General features: G+C 39.4%; 1 protein-coding gene across 3 annotated transcripts in view; it reads right to left on the bottom strand.

The window, feature by feature from the left end:
- Positions 1-20,385, bottom strand: part of LOC121912520 (retinoic acid receptor beta-like) — a 224,467-nt gene that overhangs the window by 15,256 nt on the left and 188,826 nt on the right. For all 3 annotated transcript variants that reach the window (XM_042434668.1, XM_042434669.1, XM_042434670.1), the window contains one exon: positions 5,693-5,869. In XM_042434668.1, coding sequence (XP_042290602.1) covers positions 5,693-5,869 — 177 coding nt within the window. The remainder of the gene's footprint in view (positions 1-5,692; positions 5,870-20,385) is intronic.

Genomic DNA, 20,385 nt, shown 5'->3' with positions numbered 1-20,385 from the left:
ATGGAATGATACCCATCAAGGAGTACGTTTGTAGCTGTAATGGATGATGTGGCTAACGTAATTTCAAAAGTCTTCTCTTTTCTCCTTGTACCATTGGTTGATTTAGTTGATTTTGTCTATATTCACAAAATATCAAATATGTCATCTATTTTTTATTCATTATACAAATGACCCATGCTCCAAGCTCTTAGTAAGGACAGCAAGAGCTAGACTTTACTGGAGTTCTAGAGGTTATACTGTCCGGTTACAAGAAATTAATAGACACCTGCCAGCCAATCAGAATGGAGAACTCTCAGTGGCCATGATATAATTCATAAACACAGTCATGTTGAAACTGTCCTTTGGATCAGGCTGAATGAAAGGGAAAACTGGTGTTTTCGCTGCACCGCCTGATTTGGTCTGAATGCGGCCTTAGGGATTCATTGCTAGTTTAGCAAACACTGTAGGAACACGCTTATTCTTATTGGGTGATGTTTCCACCATCCAGCCCTCTTAGAGACCAAACAACTGCATTTCTGATGTTGAATAGACGCAATTGTCCATATTGTGCAGATGTGCGCTACTAAAGGTATAAAATATTCTTTAAGTTGATATCTTTGAATAAAGACTATTGACAAAACTGTTATTTGCTAACATGCTAGCCATAACAACTCTATTAGGTTAGCTTGTTCTACTGTCCTTAAGTGGCCACAAAAATGAAATACTGTATCTTTAAAAGTGATGGTGATAAAAAAGTGATAAAAATAGTTTTTCTGTGTGTTTGTAATTTGGGTGAACAAAGCCTTTAACAGGAATCAAATAAAGACGCACAAAGAAAATCCAGTTGCCCTGCAGCTTTAACAAACAGAGTACCCCTAATGTGTTTGTTTTTTTTAACTTTCAGACTATTATTTTCCTGATATGTTAGTCTGACCCCACACATACTAACAATTACAACCTGCTGATGAGGGCAGGCAGGCTCTAGAATGAAGTCTGAACCAGGTCTAACAAGTTTCCCATAAAGAGCAGCAGAGACAACAAGTACAACCAAAACAATGACCTTCTACACACTCAAAGAGAATAACCTTTGGGTCTCCCTGGTGCAATGCGTGTGTGTGTGTGTGTGTGTCTGTGTGTGTGTGTGTATGTGTGTGTACACCTAATGAAGCATCTGATGGTGGATGTGAAGCCTACTGTAGCCTTTGAAGCCATTTGAGTGGGCTGGCTCTGACAGTGAGTGGCAGGCGTGTCTGCAACATGAAACAGAATAAAACATGGCTACTGGCGGTGACTCGCACCGGCTGGCCAGGCCCACGCTTACACACACATACACACATATACACACATAGTGTTTGATCTTTCCTCTGACACTCCCTCACCCAGCCCTTGTGCACAATATCTACGCCCTTCACCACAGAAATGTGCTGGTGAGCGGACGTTGATGACTGAGCGAGAGCCAGAAAGTCATCACAGCCGGCCTTCAACTCCTCACCTCTGTGTCCCTGGGAGTTCACTCCACTGCTTTGTCACATCTGACAAGTATGACTTAGTCCATGCAAACGAATCCATCTATTAATATGGCAATGCCACTCACACCCAACCAGTTTAAACACAGCCTGAATAACAAATAAAAATACATACAGCAAACTATTCCTCATTTCATCAGCATTCATCTATCCAGGTTGTATCTGGATAGGATTTCGCCACTTTGCATTTACAACTCACATTGATATGCATCTTCATGCATTAATCATAGATTTTGCATTCCCTCACCAAAATGTAGATCATCTTGCATGTCACCTCCTCACTAATTATTTTTATGTCATTTAGAGGCACATATACAAGGCTGCATAGAGAATTAACCCCTTTCTAATAAACCACTGTTTATAAATCATTTGTAACTTTTTAACTAATGGCTTTATTGATTGTTAATAAATCATTTAATAATGCTTTATAGTCATAATCATAATAATAATCATCATCATCAGTTATAAGCAATTCTTAAGAACAACATTTGGGTTGCCAGGTTGTAGCAATGCCCTTGGTTGGTGTTTATCCTTTCTTTTTGCCATAATGCAGAAATAAATGTTGATAATCTGTTAATAAATACTTATAACTTTTTCATATTTTCTAATAAGTTATCCAGTCTGCAGCTGTAAGTCATTAATAAAAGTTTTGTAAGAATAGTCCATCAACTCTGCAGTTATCAAGCATTTTTTGAATAAGTCCACACACTGAAAAACTGAAACCGCAGTGTCACTAATCTGACGTTTGTTCAGAAACTGATCTGATAAAATCTTTTTGTTTGTTTTTCTGTTTGAACCTGTTTATTTCAGTTTAATAGCCTGATATTGCTTTATACACCTCATAAGTGCGTATACACCCATATATATATATATATATATATATATATATATGGGTACTCTGATAGAGTAGAGTAGAGTAGAGTAGATACTCTGTGAAGATTACAAAAGCAGTATCTGCATTGTTTTGGTGCATGTTTGGTCCATGCCAATGATTACAGGGGTATAATAATCAGCCTAAAAAAACACATATTTTCATCAATTTTCTGTAGAGCTCTTGAAAGCCATTTTTTGCAAAAAAAAAACATACTACAGACTATATTAGGTTATTATATTAGGATTACCATTTCCATGTCAAAAAGTATGTCCAGTGTTTTTTCCAGAATTGACCACATTAAGAAAATGGGACAATCTCTGTTGAGATAATATAAAACTACTCATACAGCTTCTACTAATACTTATAGTACAAGTGGTACGGAAAATTTAACCCTGTATTAAAATTGAGGTCACAAACTAAAACCATATGACAAATAACAAGCCTGTCATCACTTTCTTCCTACTTTCTCTTCCTTCCTCCTCTGAGCAATGAAAGCTAATCATATCAACCCCCCCCCCCCCCCCCCCCCCGCCGGTAGTACCCCACAACAGCCAAGCATGCATGAGAGAGACAGAAGAGGAAGAGAGACAGCCATTTGCCTTTTTTCCATCTCATTACTGCAGCTACATTAGTACAGTACATCGCTCCACTTAACAACTTCTAAATAACAAACAAACATTCACCCGACAGCGCAGATATTTCCGCATCTGTACTCCATAAAGAACACACAGCATCATTAACAAACGCAGAGCGACGGACTGCCTAGTATTAAAAAAAACAGACGACCGTCCCAAAAAGAGATTAGCGTCTGAAAAAATGTGCCTGTGTGTGTAATCTAATTTCCGCTACAGACAGCTACTCCACATGAAGAATTGAATTGACTAGTATGATCAATTAATCGGATCTTCCTGACTCCCATTGGCCAGCTGAGTAGGTCATCCATTTAGGGTTGAGGATTGGTCTGATGGGAGCCGAACTTGAGGTTAAACCTACCAATCCCCTGGAGATCTGAGGCTATTGACTCACCACAGAGTCTAAATGAATTCATGGATTCTTATACACCGAGGAACAACAGGGAAATTAGCAAATAAATATTAGAATATAGTGAAGTAGACAACTCCCCATCCAGTAGACAAGTATGTTTATGTAACTGTGTTATGTCACTGCAGTGAACAGCTCTGGGAAGGTTTTTAGTTCATTACTGAATATTATAGGAGAGTTTAGGCTCTGAAGAAGCATCCAAACTGTGCATCTTGTTAAAGGGAAACTAGTTTACAGTATAATGACTAATGTACATGAAAAGGCAGGAAAATGACTTTGCAGACATATGAGAAAATATGCCAACACATTGCTCAGCCTGTGTATTGATTTGTTAATTCAAAATGTTTGGAATATTTCAGAAATGTGAAATTCACATAAGCACACCTATCAAACTCTGCAGCACTAACTAACATTAGCACATGGCTGTCCAGTGCCACAATCACAGCCAAAGTATTGGTATCTATCAAAAAGTACTTTGTGAACATTAAAAGTGAAGCGAGCTGTATTGCCATGTCCTTATCATTACTAAGAATATTAGCAAAATGTCACCAATTTTTGTTAGTCCAGAGATGATGTATGCCAAGTTTGTAGATGACTGGATCATGGTCTAGAAAGAGCTGACAAAGATCGGTGGATTTTTTTTTTTGAAAATGCAATGTGTTTGTACCAAATCAAGTGTTATTATGCTGTTGCCTAAACAGTTCCCAAAGGTCACAAAAGAGCTTTCATTCTCAAGAAATAATTTTGCATCTAGAACAAGCATTTCAGAAGTTATGGGCCAAAACAAATCTATAAATCTATATTTTAATCTTGGATAGTTTTTATGTTACCACCACTGAAAACGATGAGTGTTATTTTGGTGAAACCATGTCCTTCAGCTAATCTGAGTTTCTGCAGCTATAACGTCACATTAGCTAGAAGTGGGTTGGGCCATTTAGCTAACTTGCTATCACTACTAAGCTAAATGAGTTTTGTAGTGTTTCCCAAGTCCATTCAATTAATTGTATTATTAAATATACACCTCACTAATGTTGACGGTGCACTATTTTGACAGTTTAGCAAAAAGAAATTAATGTAACTACTGTATTTACTATCTACTACTGTTACTTACTATTGTACGGTTGTTAAAAGGAAACGATCCAAGGCTAACTAGCTCCCCCTGCAGTTCAAGAACAATATTGCACCTTATTTCCATGTCTTCTCCTGGATCAGCAACTGGTGCGGATGCTAACTTTTTGCACGGTATGTGTTAGCTTTATTTTCATATTTTCATTTTCTGTTTTGCATCATTACATGGTAGTCTACTTAGTTATCGTAATATCATATGTATGCATCAAATGCATACTGAAGACCCTTAATGTCATTATTTCTGCGTGAATGCACAACATAATCAAAACAAAGTTAGACTTTTTATAGTATGTAATCAAGCGGCAATCTCTGGGGCTGTAAAATGAAGCCAATGTGGAAGTGCCAAAAACTGCAGTTCCTTAAATGGCCACTTGAGGCTGGCTCCAAAAGCTCTTAAAATGCCCAACTTTACAGCAGAAATAAACATGTTTACAGCCTGGTACAAAAAACAGTTTAGGTCTCTATAACTAATTTCCCCTTTCATGACAACTGTATGGGGGGTGAATTTTTTTATAACTCACTCGTTTAAATTTTATTAAGCCATAAAGTTATGCATAATGAAGGACATGGCTGCTTTGAGTGACAGGTCCGCCAGCTGCTAGGTGGCTTGTTTCAGCCATTCGGCCCGCCTCTTTGCCCATTTTTGATTGGCAGGGAGTTACACAGCGTCACACACTGCCAAGATGGCGATGGCCAGAACGGTTCACTTTGAGCTTCAAAACCGCTCTTCAGAAACCAACAGGTGACATCACGGTAACTCTGTCCATATTTTTACACAGTCTATGTATGTAATACACATTTGGCGAACATTGTTGGTGAAAAGCTAAAGAAACATATTGATTGGCTTAAGGAGTTTGAGGTCACTGCCAACTTAAAAAGACTGATTACTGACCAACACCTTCAAATTATAATCCATTTCTGATACTATATACAGTCAGTGTATTTTCAGCAACAGCCATTCAATGTATTCACCTTCACCAATTATCTCCCTATAGTAGATTGTTAGTGGCGAAAACCGCCATTCCCGCTTCAGACTGCCTACCTAAACTTTAAAATCAGCATGATAAAAAGTGAATGTGTTCATAATTATACAGGACAAATGTTGACAATACATTTTCTCTAAAATAAAAGCAGCGACACACACCAGAATGTCCAGGCAGGCAGCTTTCAGGAGCGTGATCTGGTCCGCGATGGTCAGCGCAGTGAAGCCAGGCACTCGTTTGGCAAATTCCACGATCTTGATAATGCACTTAGTGGCCAGCTCGCTGAACTTGTCCCACAGGCCCAGGTCCAGCCTCACACGGTGATCTGCACTCGAGTTCTGTAAAACACACACACACGCATACACACAAACAAACAGAATAAGGCGTCAGACGAAGAGGCAGCTACTTTCGTCATTGCACAGACTGCTGCTAATGATCTCCTCAGTGCACTCTCTTCATTCTGCTCTATATGTGTCACACTTACATACAGTAAATAGGCTCCATAAGACCTGAGCTCTCAAAAACACTGGCAGGATTGTTGTTGTGAATACGCTGAGCTGAGCCGGGTGGCCGGGCCTGCGATAATGAGCGTAACAGTGTCAGTGGTATGCTTTGGCAATGATGGGATGCAGAAACAGAGCTGTGACAGGTAGCACAGAGCGGTTTGAAGCCAGAGGTGCCATTAATACATCTAGACGGTCCAGAACCTACACAAACACTGGGGGGGAGCGGGGAGGGGATGGAAGCCAGGGAGCAATGAAGACAGAGTGGATCGCAATGTGCAGAAAGGGGAAAAAGTGGAAGTGAAAGTGCTGTAAGACACCAGAAAGAGGAAATGACAGATGAAAGGGAGGAAAGTTAAGTAAATGAGGGTGGGGTAGGGGGGATGTAGGCTGGGAGCTGATGTGTAGGCTACTGTAGGGATAGACTGATGCATCACTTTATTAATTAATGGCCTCTGATTAAAGCTAACATGACAGCTGATGTCATCCACCTCTGATATATTCTGATTATTATTTTAGATGTTGGCAAGAGGAATCATTACAGAGTTTGTACAACTTTCAACAGCATTAGGTTTAAAAGACAGGTTTTCAAATTTTCTAGAAGCATAGTAACAAAAAGAGGGACTTTGGCACTAAAAAGACTGTAACGTTGAAAGATATCTACTTGATTTGACTCATTTGGACGACTGAAGCTTCATAATAGCTTCAGATAAACTTTTACATTTTTGCACAGAAGGAGGACTGTGGATTTTGTCCTCCATCACTTACATTGTGAGTGCATTATGAAGGGATCTTCTAATGGTCAGTATGAACAGGAGGAATGATTACAGCAGGAAAAACCTGTTTCAGTGTTCATTTGAGCAACTGACTATTGTTTTAAGACAGATTTGAAAATTGTGAACCCGTTCTTTAAAGGATAACTCCAGTTTATTACAGCTTGGGTCTTATTTGCCTTATTTGCATATTATCTGGTATGTGCCCTCTCAGCTATTAAGATCCGCAGATAGAGCTCTGCTGGTACTCCCAGGTCACGGTTGGTGACTAAGGCTGATCAGGCATTTGCTATTAGAGCTCCCACACTATGAAACTCTCTGCCTGCTGAAATCAGACACACTAATTCACTAGCGTTTTAAAAATCTCTTATTAAAACTTTGCTCTTTGTAAAAGTTTTGGGAAATGTTTGATATTGGTATTGTCTCTACTTTCTTTTTATCTGCCTTGTCTGGTTTTATTTTCTTTTTTGAGGCACTTTGTGACATTGTTAAGAAAAGTGCTATATAAATAAAGTTATTATTATTATTATTATTATTATTATTATTATTATTATTATTATTATTATTATTATTATCATTATTATTATTATTATTGTCAGTTGGGCCATCATCACTTTTATCAGTATGGGTAACAATGTACTCACAACACTACTGAGATCTGGAAACATGGCAAATTTGCAACAACAAAGTCCAACAGGGCTTGACAGATTTAGCTAAAAGTAATGGATAAATAGCTGAAATAGCAATAAGTTATGTATATGTCATGTCTAGCTTCTGCCATTAGCCACGAGAGCCAGGAGAAGAAGAGGGAGAGGACAAAGAGAAAGAAGACAGCATGATGGACATATCCAGACAGAGAGCTGGGAGAATGAGCAGCAGTTGGGGAATTGGTTGGGTGTAGCGGGGGGAGAGCCGTAGTGTGCTGGCTGATGGTTGGGGTAGAGCATCTGATGATCATTTGTTTGTTTTCTGATGGTTTACATGGAACAGCCCATCTGTTCTACATGAGTGAGTCTCCACATGTAGCAAGGACACAGCACACACACTCACAGAGCAGGAGGTGACACACACCAACAGCCTGTACAGAATCTACTGTGGATACAAGTTGGACACCTGAAAAGCCAAGATGTGTTGCTGCTCTGACCTTTATACCTGGAACATCTTATGATTTTTCAGCTTTTGACCTTTCCTGACTTTTACTGGGCTTTCAAGATGACCACACAAGGAAACAGTGTTTCTATTGTATTCCTATTTCTTTTGATACATTTGGTTCAAGACCTCAATGTGGTTTTTAACCTTTTACTACCTTCTGTTCCACCTGTGTGTGACTCACATGTACAACTTACACAGACTGTATAGAGAGCTTTGACACTGTTTGACATATGTGAAATGAATATTTCTTTGATTTCTGGCAAAGAATTAATGAACATTTTGCATGACATTGTTAGTGTGTTCAAATAGCCCTACTACCATACAGTCTTACATTGTGGATGGTTTCTATAATCAGATATTTGAAGGATTGGTTTGGGCCAACTCTACAGCAATAGCTGTGTGAGCCCTGCAAACAACAACCACACTAATACATCTCGGTAAGAATATTATGCTATCATCAGCTACGACCGCCTGATTGTGAGGCCAAAGAGCAGTGATGAGCAGAGAGAAGGTCCCCACTCAACGATATAAACTGTGTTAGATCATTGGTTGAAATGAACTGAGAAAAGCATGGTACTGAACCTACTGAACAAAGTGTTAAAACTGGCTCATTTTAATGTCAGGAGTTTGAGAAATAAAGTTTATAAAATATCTAGCTTAAGTAATAGTGAAAATATCAAGATACTTGCTGTCTCTCGAAACACATTTAGACTACTTAATAACAGACATGGGGATAGCTATACCAGGCTATAAAACCTTTTAGAGATGATAGGAATATTTTTGGGGGAGGCACAGCAATATATATATACAAAACCATATTCCCACAGTTCCTTGTATTGAGGCTCTTTCGTCAGATTCTTGTTGACAGTGTCTATAGGCCCCGAAGTGCAAGTGTGCAATATGTAGAAGTGCACAATATTATCAGCACGTCATCAGTATCAGCCGATGAAAGCTTTAAAATGAAATATCGGCATCAGCGAATCCTGACAATTATGAGAGGCCGATATGTCGCCTTCTCCTCCACCGCCTGACTGTGCTTCCCTCGATGGACTGTGTCACCCCGGTGCTTCCTCCGCATGGCTCCACTTCACTTGGCTGCCCATCAGACCCGCTGCTTCTCCCCACTTTAACCTGAATAACAAACCGGGGCTTTGCTCAGGTTAGATCCACATGGAAAGCCGAGGCTAACGTTAGCTGAGAGGCTAGCCGCAGCATGACTGGAGGGAGGCACAGCCAGCTAGCCTCCCAGCTAATGTTAGCCCCGGCTCTCCATGTGGACCCAACCGGAGCACCGAGCCTCAGTTTGTTATTCAGGTTAAAGTGAGAAGAAGCAACGGGTCTGACGGGCAGCCAAGTGAAGTGGAGCCTGCAGAGGAAGGAACGGGACCATCACGGTGTAACAGTCCGTCGAGGAGCTTCTATGTTCGGCTGCACAAATATGAAACACTTCGGCTGACAGGATGTATCACTCTGTTTGGAAAAGAAAAACTTTTTGGTTTATAACAGTGGTTGACAACCAGTGTATTAGGTGCATTACCGCCACCCTCTGCTCCAGAGTGTGGACCAGAGATTAAATCCTTCACATTAATCCTGTCTGTCTAATGAACTCAAAGAAAACTCTACTGCTCCACCCACTTGGCAGGTTCATTTAAGTTTTAACGCTGAGCTCCTGAACTCCAGTCTTCCTAAGTTCTTCTTTCATATATTGTCTTTCTTCATTATACTTATTATAATCTATGCTTGCATGCATAATAGTCTCCTCAGCCAGCTGGAAAAAAATATGTGCATATATCGGTATCGGCATCGGCAATTGGCCACAATGAGTTGGAAATATCGGCATATTGGATATCGGCAAAAAATTCAGTATCATGCAGAAGAATTACATTCTGTGCTGATGAAGGTAACAGATATTGGTAAGGTAAAATTTATCCTTGGTGACTTTAATATATGTTGGCTGTCGGCCCACTGACATGCCCACTGAGAAAAAAGTTGAACAGCACTGCACTCATTTGTAATTTAACTCAGATGGCGAACAAGTCAACTAGAGTGTATTACAGTTATACTGGGCAAACATCTGCAACCTGTATTGACCACATATTTACTAACAGCGAATTATGCTCTAAAGTATTATCTGTCCCTGTGGGGTTTACCAATCATAATATGGCTATAACTCCCAAAGCTGGGCCTTAAGTACTGTATAAGAGGTCATATAGAACATTTTGTGAAATTGATTTTGTAAGAAAATGTTGAGTGGAACCAAGTGTTGGCATTAAATGAGGTGGAAAAAGCCCTGAAGTTATTTACTGAACTATTTCTCTTTGTGGCTGACCAACATGTCCCATTAAGAAAATTTACAGTTAGCACTGATAAAGCATCATGGATTGATGAAGAACTTAGGGAGTGTATGTGTAAAAGAGGCAAGCTGAAAAAAGCTGCAATAGTTTTTAAGGGAATTGAAAAGTGTCAAATGTACTGTGTAATGAGCAATAAAGTTACAAAGTTAAACAGAAAGAAGAAAAAAGCATATTATCAAAACAAAATTCAGGAGAGGAAAAATGATGGTAACACTGGAAAACACTGAATGAAATAATGGGTAGAGCCAAGAACAATGAACCTTATTTCATTGAGGTTAATGGAATTTTCTTAACCAAAGCAAAGGACATTTCAAAACATTTCAATGACCATTTTGCGGACAAAGTTGATAAGTTAAGAAAGGAAATAGGCTCCCCTAGTGGAGGTGGCACAGTATGTCGTATCAAATAATAACTGATTCTATCATGAGAAACAATGTGTTTTTGAGTTTCAACCTATAGAAATTGGAAAGGCAGAAAAACTACTTGCTAGGCTAAACAATGATAAATCAGCTGGTATGGCTAATCTGGATGAACAGTTACTTAAAGCTGTAACAAATATAATTTCATTGCCAATATGTCATGTTTTCAGCTAGAGTGTGACGGGGGAGTTATTACCCCACATTTGGAAATCTGCCAAGGTGGTACCTCTTCTGAAAAACAAACAGGAGAGTTTCTCAGCTGCCAATAGCTGACCCATTAGTATTCTTCCAGTGTTAAGCAAGCTAATGGAAAAAATTACATGCGCATAAGGCAGATCACTTCACGTGCATAACACTCACAGAGATGATCGACAAGTGGTTATCTTATTCTGACAAAAAAATAATGGTTGGCACTGTATTACTTGACTTTAGTGCAGCGTTTGATATCGTAGATCACGTAGTTTACTTATAGACCACAGTTGACTATTCATCAATTGGATGAATAGCTACTTATCCAATAGGATGCAGTCTGTGTTTTTTAATGAGTTGCCTTGGGCCGCTCCTCTTTTCAATATTTACTAATGACATGCCTTATGTTTTGGATAAGTGCAGTACTACTCTATTTGCAGATGATACAACTATATATTTTGCATCAAATAACATGAGTTAAGGAACACACTTTGATCTGAAGTGCAATTATTACTGAATGTAGCAAAGACCAAAAGGATGTTGTTCAGGGCCAAACAAGCCACTAATAATGCTTATCAGCTGTGCTTATCACTCAAAGGCTCAGATATTGAACAGGTTCAAGAGGCAAATTTGCTTAGTGTCACACTCAACGGGCAGCTATTATGGGAGAAACATATTGAAAATATTAAGAAAATGGGTGGAGGAATATCATGCATCAGAAGACGTCCCCCTTTTCTTACCCCTGCCTCTAGAGTGCTTGTGACACAGGCACTAGTTTTATCTCACCTTGATTATAGCTCAGCAGTCTGGTTGGGTGCAGCCAAAAAAGATCCAAATAGCTCAGAATAAAGCTGCAAGGCTCGCACTGCCCTGTCCGTTAGGTGTGAGGCAGAGTACAGAGAGAATGCATGCCAGTTTCTCATGGCTTGGAGTAGGGGAGAGGTTGGCATGCAATCTAATGGGTTTCTTTGGGAATATCTGTTGTAGTAAGCAACCAAATTGTCTGTACTCACAAATAAATTATGTGTGAGATCAACATAGTCACACTACCAGGCAGGCTACTAGGGGTTATCTAGTCAAACCAAAACCCAGAACAGATGCAGTGTGCAGATCTGTAATGTATAGGGCCATCACAATGTGGAACTATGATCATTGAAGCATCCAGTAAGGCAAGTTTTAAGAAACTACTGAAAAAACACATTAAAGGGGACCTATTATGCTCATTTCCAGCTCTATATTTTTATTATTGGACACCACTAGAGTAGCTTTGCATAATTCACAGTTCAAAAAATGTATTTATCTTATACTGGCCCTTTATTGCAGCTCCTCACTTCAGCTACTGTCTCTTAAAAGGCAGTCTTAGCTCCTGTCTCTTTAAGGCTCCCTCCCTGTGTTCTGATTGGCCAGCTGGAAGCCTGTTGAGGGGCAGCCGTATCAAAGTTGTGTTAAGTTACCGCCGATTCAAACCCCACCTTTCCTGCTTTACTGCTTCATATTAAAAGCTTTTAAATTACTAAATAATGAGAGACTTTTGTTGTGAAGAATTTACAGGAAATGAAATGTGTTCCTCACCGAATGTGTTCCTCGCTGAATTTTGTTCAGCAGATCAGTTAGAAATAATGCAGGGAGGAATAGTACAAGCAGAAACAGCCACAGTGATGATGGTGTTTGATGAAGAGCTGCAGACAACCAGCATACCTCCAACAGGTAAACTACTTATTTTACTTTGCCTAACTGTGTAATGGAAAAACACTCATAGCATACCAGCTCGATTTGAGTCATGGCTCGGCGTGACTACCTCCAAAACAATGGAAAAATGCCATAATGTTAGCTGAGCAGATGTCCATGTAAAGAAATGTCAGCTCAGGCTGAAAGTAGAAAGAACGTTGGAAACAAGAGTGTTCAGAGCAGTCTTAAGCTGGTGCTTTTTGCTCACAGGGATTACTTCTACATATGTTTACCTCATCATTTGACACTTTGGCCATGTTTAATACGAACATCTGACATTGTAACATTATAAGGAATAACATAAGAGGTCTCCTGTAACAATAACGCTAACGTTAATTAACCGACCTGAACAACCACGAGGGAATGCAATTTGATGTGTTATGATGTTTTAATTTTTTACTTGATTTTTACTTGTCTTGAACATGTTTTTATTGAGACTTGTTACCTGTCTTATGTATATTGTTATATATGTTATGTTTTGTTGTGTGTGGACCCCAGGAAGAGTAGCTGCTACTTTAGTGGCAGCTAATGGGGATCCAAATAAAGAATAGATTTTATTTTCATCTTTTCTGTCATTGTGGTCATTAAAAAATAATAATTAACCATGTTCCTCTTCATCTAGATATGTTCCTTTATTACCATGAACACAGATACTGTAGTTTATTTTAACTCAATTTCACACACACCGTCCTGCTGACAGATATACTTGCTGCAGAATTAAATGTGTTTTAATATACCTGAAAATAGTCCCCAACAAATGCCCTATTTCCTACAGTTTGAGGAATGTTTGCTAAAAATTACAGTGAGCCTTTTCTTCAAATGAAATTTTATGTATTTGTGAGCTATTTTTAAAGATTTACGTCTTCATTAGGAACAAACATAGAAATAATAGGAGATGGACTGACATATTGTTGGTTTTGATCTTTTTATGTGATTGTTGACAATGAGAATAATACAGCCTTATCCTTCAATCTGTATGACAGACATTTAAATTACAAAGTAGAACCTGGATTTCTGAGACCAATACTAATATTGAAGAGATTAAAAATCTGACAATATATTGGCAGATATCCATATTTTACTGTAACATAAACACATAACATACAAAAAAACATTTAGATAAGGATTCATTAAAGTTGCTTCTTTAAGAATTGTGACCAAGATATGTTCTGAGTGGGAGAATTTACATTTGAAAAATAAATTGTAAAACTGCTCTCTGGTGGTGTACTATCCTCCTTGTGTTTCAATGAAAAAGGAAGATGACTGTCAACAAACAAAAAATAGAAATCTGTATAAGTATATACAGTTGCCAATCTAAATATTCATAAACCTGCATTATCATTTTTGGCCACTTGGGGGCAGCAGAAACAAGTTGTGAACACAACATAGACACATCATCACCTTTTAAATTGAGATCTTGAACTTGTTAGCAAATAGTTGATTATTTCCACATTCAGCAGTTACAAAGCAACATCATTATTCATTTGGAGTTGTATTTGGAGTGAATGTAAGTCCATTCAACCTCCTATAGTTTTTTATGTTTTTGGTCTCTACCAACTCCTGAGGGAAATACCTGTCTCTTTAATTGCTAAATGCTCCACTATGTTCACCAGCTAGACTACAGCTACCTGTGTCTCTTTGACGTTTGGTGGTGAGCAGGTAGTGTACAGTGTCTTTTCAGAGCTTTTTCTCTGAAAACAGCTGCCTGCTACAGCTGAAAATGAGGCTATGAGAGCGTTGAGTGAACCATAACAGCAAGGTTGCAGCCAGACAAGCCGAGGGGAGCTGCAGAGTCATGTGCACATTGTCATTTTATACATTGTTATATAATACATATCATTTATAGCCACTTTAACAGCAAAAATATGCCTACAATCCTCCAGGTGACAGATTTGATGCTACTAGACTGATTAGCCAAACATCCATCCATTTAAACTAGATAGAACTCAACGAGTATTAAATTTAACATATAATAAAAAAAAAACAACCTGACATTAATAAAGACTAGACCATAAAACGTCAAATCTAGTTACAGGCGATGCCTTCTGAGGGCTCAAATGAGAGGATTGCAGTGGATTGTGTCAGAGTGTGCTACTCTGCCATGCGGCCCACTACTAGCTTACTTCCTGCGTTAGATCAACAAAATAATCCACCAAAAGAAATTAACTGAGGGTGGAACAGATGGACAAACTATGTACTAGCGACACTGTTTCTTAACTACCTCAAACATATTTTTGGCATTTCTGTACTGCAATTTCTTGTTACTTATTGGGCGACATATATCTGTGATAAGTTAATATTGAACGATAATATCAGCTCTAGTGTTTAATTGTAACAACATTTTTCACAAAGTATTGTATACCTGTTGTTTTCATACTAGTGTTTGTTTGGCCACTGTTTTCTCTCTGATTTCTCCATTATGTAACTGGCTTGGCCTGGATAGAGCTAGAGCACATAAACAATCCATAAATGACTACATCAAAAGTGTTCTTGACAGCATCAAAAAGGTTTGTGCCACTGCCCAGTCTTCCAGAAAGGTTCTGATGTGTTAGGAGTGTACACAGTATAATTCACAGGCCTCAGGAGAGACGGATACAAAGCCTTTGTGCAGCTGTAATTGATTGTTGCATATTCTTTTTATTTTCAGATCATAAATACAACTGCAAAAAGACACTGATAAAGAATGCTTTGTGTCTCCAAACAAACTCCTTGGACACTTAGGCTGTTTATTCAGAATAAACGATGAATTCAGTAGCATAAAGCAAATTGGATTTACAGACAAACAGGAGAGGCTGATCAGAGTGTGAGAAAACATGCTCGTCTTTGTGTTTTCTAGCACATATTATTGATATGATGTGGCTGAAGATGTGACTTTTTGCTTTTATTTGGAGAATGACAATAAACCTTGGTGTCAGTCTTTGCAATTTAAAATAAGTATTGCATAAAAGGATAAATAATAAATGCAATTGAAAGAAGAAGTAATTGAGACAAAAATAATAAATTATTACATCACTTTGTCAAACCCCGAAAAAAGGTAATATTAAAGTTGGACAGAAACTAATATTCAATCTTAAATTCTGATTTTCCAGTTTTAACTTTTATCAGTGGAACTAAGAGAGCATACACATATATACTCTGCAGCTTTTCAGATGAGTAGACAGAAAAAGAGGATGAAATAAAATCTGGTCACAGGGGTGTTATGCAATCAATCCATTTATGCTAAATTTAATATCATTTGCCTTTCTGTATTTTACTTGTGTCAGAGTGGAAAGCATAATGTACAGTTCCACAATAGTAATTCTATCAGTGCAACAATTCATTCCAGTTGCTTCTACTTTGCCGTTTTTATGATCGATGTTGATCTCCAGTCAATGAAATGCAACACTTCCTGCAGATGTTTCACATAAAAAGCAGGAGAGGGTGGAATTATGCTGCTGGAACCCCTTTAATGTGAAACATCTGTACAGGAAGTGTTGAGTTTCGTTCACTTAACAGAGATCGAAGAAACAGCAAAGTAGACTTAATTGGAATTAGTGAATGAAAACAGTATTTCTTCTTATAACTGTTTAAGTAATGACTCATTTTATAAATGCTATGTATTAGTACATTAGACAAAAATTTAGTTTGGTTTATTTGACTTTATGAGAACGTCAAATCAAACACAAAAATGTCAAGAATAAAAGAGACTTATTTCCAATTTACAATTACTTGTGGTTACTTGTTACTTTATTATGCAAAGATAACTTAGTCCAAAGGTAATTTATTCCAATATATAAAAGACAAAAGATAAACATGAAAGAATTTGCAGAGTTTGCATTAATGGAAAATTAAATTGGGTGCACATCAAAAAACAGGAAGAGGCCTGTTCTCTCTGCGGTTGGGGTAGAGGCTATTATTTGAGAATTTATCTTAAAATGAATAGGACAATGCATTGCATTAGAGCTGCCAGATCTTAGCAGCATGGTTAGCTACACCTAGCCACCGACTACGCTTTAGTTAATCTTTCCATGTACTCTGGCTGCACTCTGAATGCATTCGGCCACTGTCACTGTCACTGTCACACTACAAATTGGCATCATCTTTTTTGTTGAAGTGTTAATAGGTTTTCCTCTGCATTAATTTAAAAAAAAATCTTAGGATAATCATAGGACAACATCATAGCCAGGATTTTAGAAATGCTGATTTCATGAGTCCATTCTCCCAACATTTCCTTTGAATATTGAGTCAGACATATTCAAATTATTATTATTTAAATTTATTATATTTAATAATCCAATTAAGTGTTAAATTATACAGGTTAAATTCTTCCTTCTCCACATTGCCAGGAATAAGATTCTGGTGCAGAAATGCTGAATCCTGTATTTATTGGCCCAAAAGTAGTTAAATTTAAACAAACCAAGAATAGAAATACTGAACTCAGCCTATAAAAACCTTACCATCTTTAACCTTTAAATTGTAGAATATAAATTTGGCCCATTTTCTTATTTGCATGTGTTTATTAAAATCCCCTTAATTCTCTAAAAGTAACAGAGGACATGATTTCTAGACAGGGAGAGCTCAGACAATGATCATGTGTAGGAGGGTGAAGCAGGTTTTACAGATGCTTGAAGCTGTTGAAGAAAAAGAAGCAGGTGGAAAAACCACCGACTAATACCAGATTCTTTACTGAAAATCCAATATACGCTCAATATGTTGGCAAACCTCAATATCAGTCTAAGCCCAACCCCAGGAGCTATTTTAATGTGAGAGGGCTTGAACACAGCAGCCCTCTGAAGTGACTGTGGATACTGCCGGAGCAGCCCTCTGCCTCATAGCACATCAATCCCCTTGAGGTTGTTACTGTTAGGCAGTTAGCAGCATGGCTGCTGGACACTGTCATGGGGAGACAATCTATTGTGTGGCCACCCGAGAGAGAGGGAGAGAGCGTGGAGAGAGAGAAAGAGAGAGATCATTAAATATGATCCGGGGTTAAGTGAGAGGCACATTAGGACCGTGCTTAAATCACAGACAACGAGCTGCAGTCAACACAACAGCACTACGGACGCACATTCCACTGATTGACGTCCAATCTGATGGGAAAGGAGGAGGTGTAGGTGCCAACACATGGATGTGTGTGTGTGTGTGTGTGTGTGAGTGTGCGAAAGAGAGAGAGTATGTGTTTGCACAATCCACATATGTTGGGGGTTGGCGGTGGCTGATATTAAAGCAACTTATCTTGTTCTTCCCTCTGGGTGGAGAGAGACAGGGAAGAAGAGGGTGGAGAAGAGGGAGCTAAGGAAGGAGGTGGGGGGGGGGGTGAAATAATTCGCAGTTGGATTTTTTTTTTTTTCAAGCACCCCCCCCCCCCCCGCAATCTCAGTCAATTACATGAGTCCCATAATTCAATAGAGTGAAACAAGGAAGTTGCCAGGGAATTCTAATTTCATTTAAGAACATTTATCTAAACAAATTAGACAAGTTGCGACATTAGAAAATAAGCTGGCAGTGTAGAAATGAGCGCTGTGCAGTACATCAGCAGACTGGCTCGTGTGTACAGATGCAGAAAGGGAGAAGCAGTAAGAGCAGCCAGCACCTGTGATGAATAGCGACGTTGGATCATGGCTGTAATGTGGCTAATATCTGCAGGCTGGGTCGTGTACTGCACAGCAGACGGAGCCGCCGGCCACACCGAGCGCTAATGCTTTATTTTGTCTTTGAAACTGCCAGGCTCGTTTTTCATCACCATCACTGTCAATGAAGCGTTATTCATTGTCGAGCTAAGCCCTCTCACTCGCGCAGCTATCTCCGCTAACCCAGCAATGAACTCCTAAATCACTGCAGACTAGGATTTGAATATTTCACCACATAATTGGAGCTTTAACCTAATCTAGGGGCGCGGGAGCTCCTCTTCTGTTTCCGACGAGGAGGACTCAAAAGGCGCATCAGGATCCAATCGCTTGTAATAATGAGGAACTTCTCACAGTCTGTGAGCAAGCATAATTACCACTGATCCAGATTAAGGCTTTATCTGAGGCCCGACTGCCACTCCAACAAACAGCAAACACTGGCTTATATCATAACCGGGGAGCAATATTTTTGCTATTATGTTCCACTATTTTCAGCTGTGGATTTTGCCTCAATGCAGACTGTTTATTTTGTAAAATCAGGAAGTGTCTCATGGGAGAGGGGATGGGATGAGGGCGGAGTGAAGAAGGGTTACAGCGATTAGGTGCTTTGTGTCGGGATTGAAAGAGGGAAAAAACACAGCGTTATGGAGATGGGAGCTTACTGTACATTGAAACGACAGCAGCAGCAGTGTACAGCTGCACACAGAGGAGAGCTAATAGCTGCGCTGTATGCCAATTTGCTCCATTTTTGCACCACTTACCCAACTCCTCTCCAAAGTTTATTGTCAGTGACTGAATGATTTTCATCACTGCCACAAGAAAGATGTTACTGTGTATTACGGCTGCTCCGTGGATTTATTTATCCTAGTATAAACAGTATTTTACATGATTGACGGATGTCATGAGATTTTCCAAACTAGCTCCATCAAATCATTAAACGTACACTTCCTCCTTCCTGCTCTCAAACACTCCCCACAGAAGACTTTTTGTGGCGCACCAGTGTCAATCACAGCTCACTCCCGCCGACTGTAATCTATATGTAAGTCAGCTTAAAAACAAACACATTAGAAACTGTCACCTCCCTGCACATTGCTGCCATGCCTACGTGCCAATCAAAGCGTCGCTATCTCTTCTTGCGATCGAGCCATCCTGCAGCTCTAACCATTTGCCTGTCAAAGCATCACAAAACTCAGCTGAACAAGGGTTTGCTGTGTCAAGTGCGGGCTGGTATTCACTTCGGAGGTTCTCTCGACATTTGTATGACCTCCAACTTTTGCACCGAGTCATGACGAGTGCAGAACTGTCCCTCAGGGAAAACAGGAGCTCACTGTCACTAAGTTGAGGGGAATGTAAAGACCTTCCCACGCAGGGTCGGCCGCTTCGAGACCGGAAAACAAGGGACTGATGTGTCTGACTGACAGAGATTCTTCTTCAAGGCCCCTGCGTGGATTAGCATCCCCTCGCTATCTGGCCTTTCATGGGTTGTTAGTTTAGCACAGGGCCTGGCGTTTGAGGGTTTGGAGGGGACGATAAAGAACTCTCAACCTTGATGTCTGGTGGGAGATGACAGGTGGAATAAAGCCCTCACAAGCCTTGACAAGCTTTCTCGATACACCCAGCTTAGCTCCGTCACACATCAGCCTGCGTATTCCATCGCTTCCACACCCGGTTTGATTTACAGAAGCAGATAATGACGCAAGTTGGATTAGCTGCATTTATTCCACTTTTCAGATGTGTCAAAACTGGAGGCTGTCTCAAACAGAATGATGGGCAGCTGCCTGGCTCAGAAGCATTTCCCCAATCAGGGTTTGGTATTGGCAGCTGCAACGACATCTCTTTCTAATTTCTCCTCACTCTGTTGCAACACACAGAAAAATACGGGTAAACAAATCCTGCTATCATCTCGGATTCATCTCACCAGAGGAGCTGGAAGCTATGGTGTGTTAGCTGTGCAGTGCTGTTATGATGCATGCCTTTTACTGCCTTTCTATCACACTTAATGTCCAATCAATAGCTATTGAGAGAAGAAGAAGTGTTGGTGAGGATTTGCCTGGACAGTCAGCGGTGTACATCTGGGCTCTTGAGCTGCATTAGAGGGGGATTTAGAGTACAGTACAAGAGATTGATTAT

The sequence above is a fragment of the Thunnus maccoyii genome, chromosome 15, assembly GCF_910596095.1.
Source record: "Thunnus maccoyii chromosome 15, fThuMac1.1, whole genome shotgun sequence".
Lineage (NCBI taxonomy): Eukaryota > Metazoa > Chordata > Actinopteri > Scombriformes > Scombridae > Thunnus > Thunnus maccoyii.
This window is presented reverse-complemented; position numbering and strand designations above follow the sequence as displayed.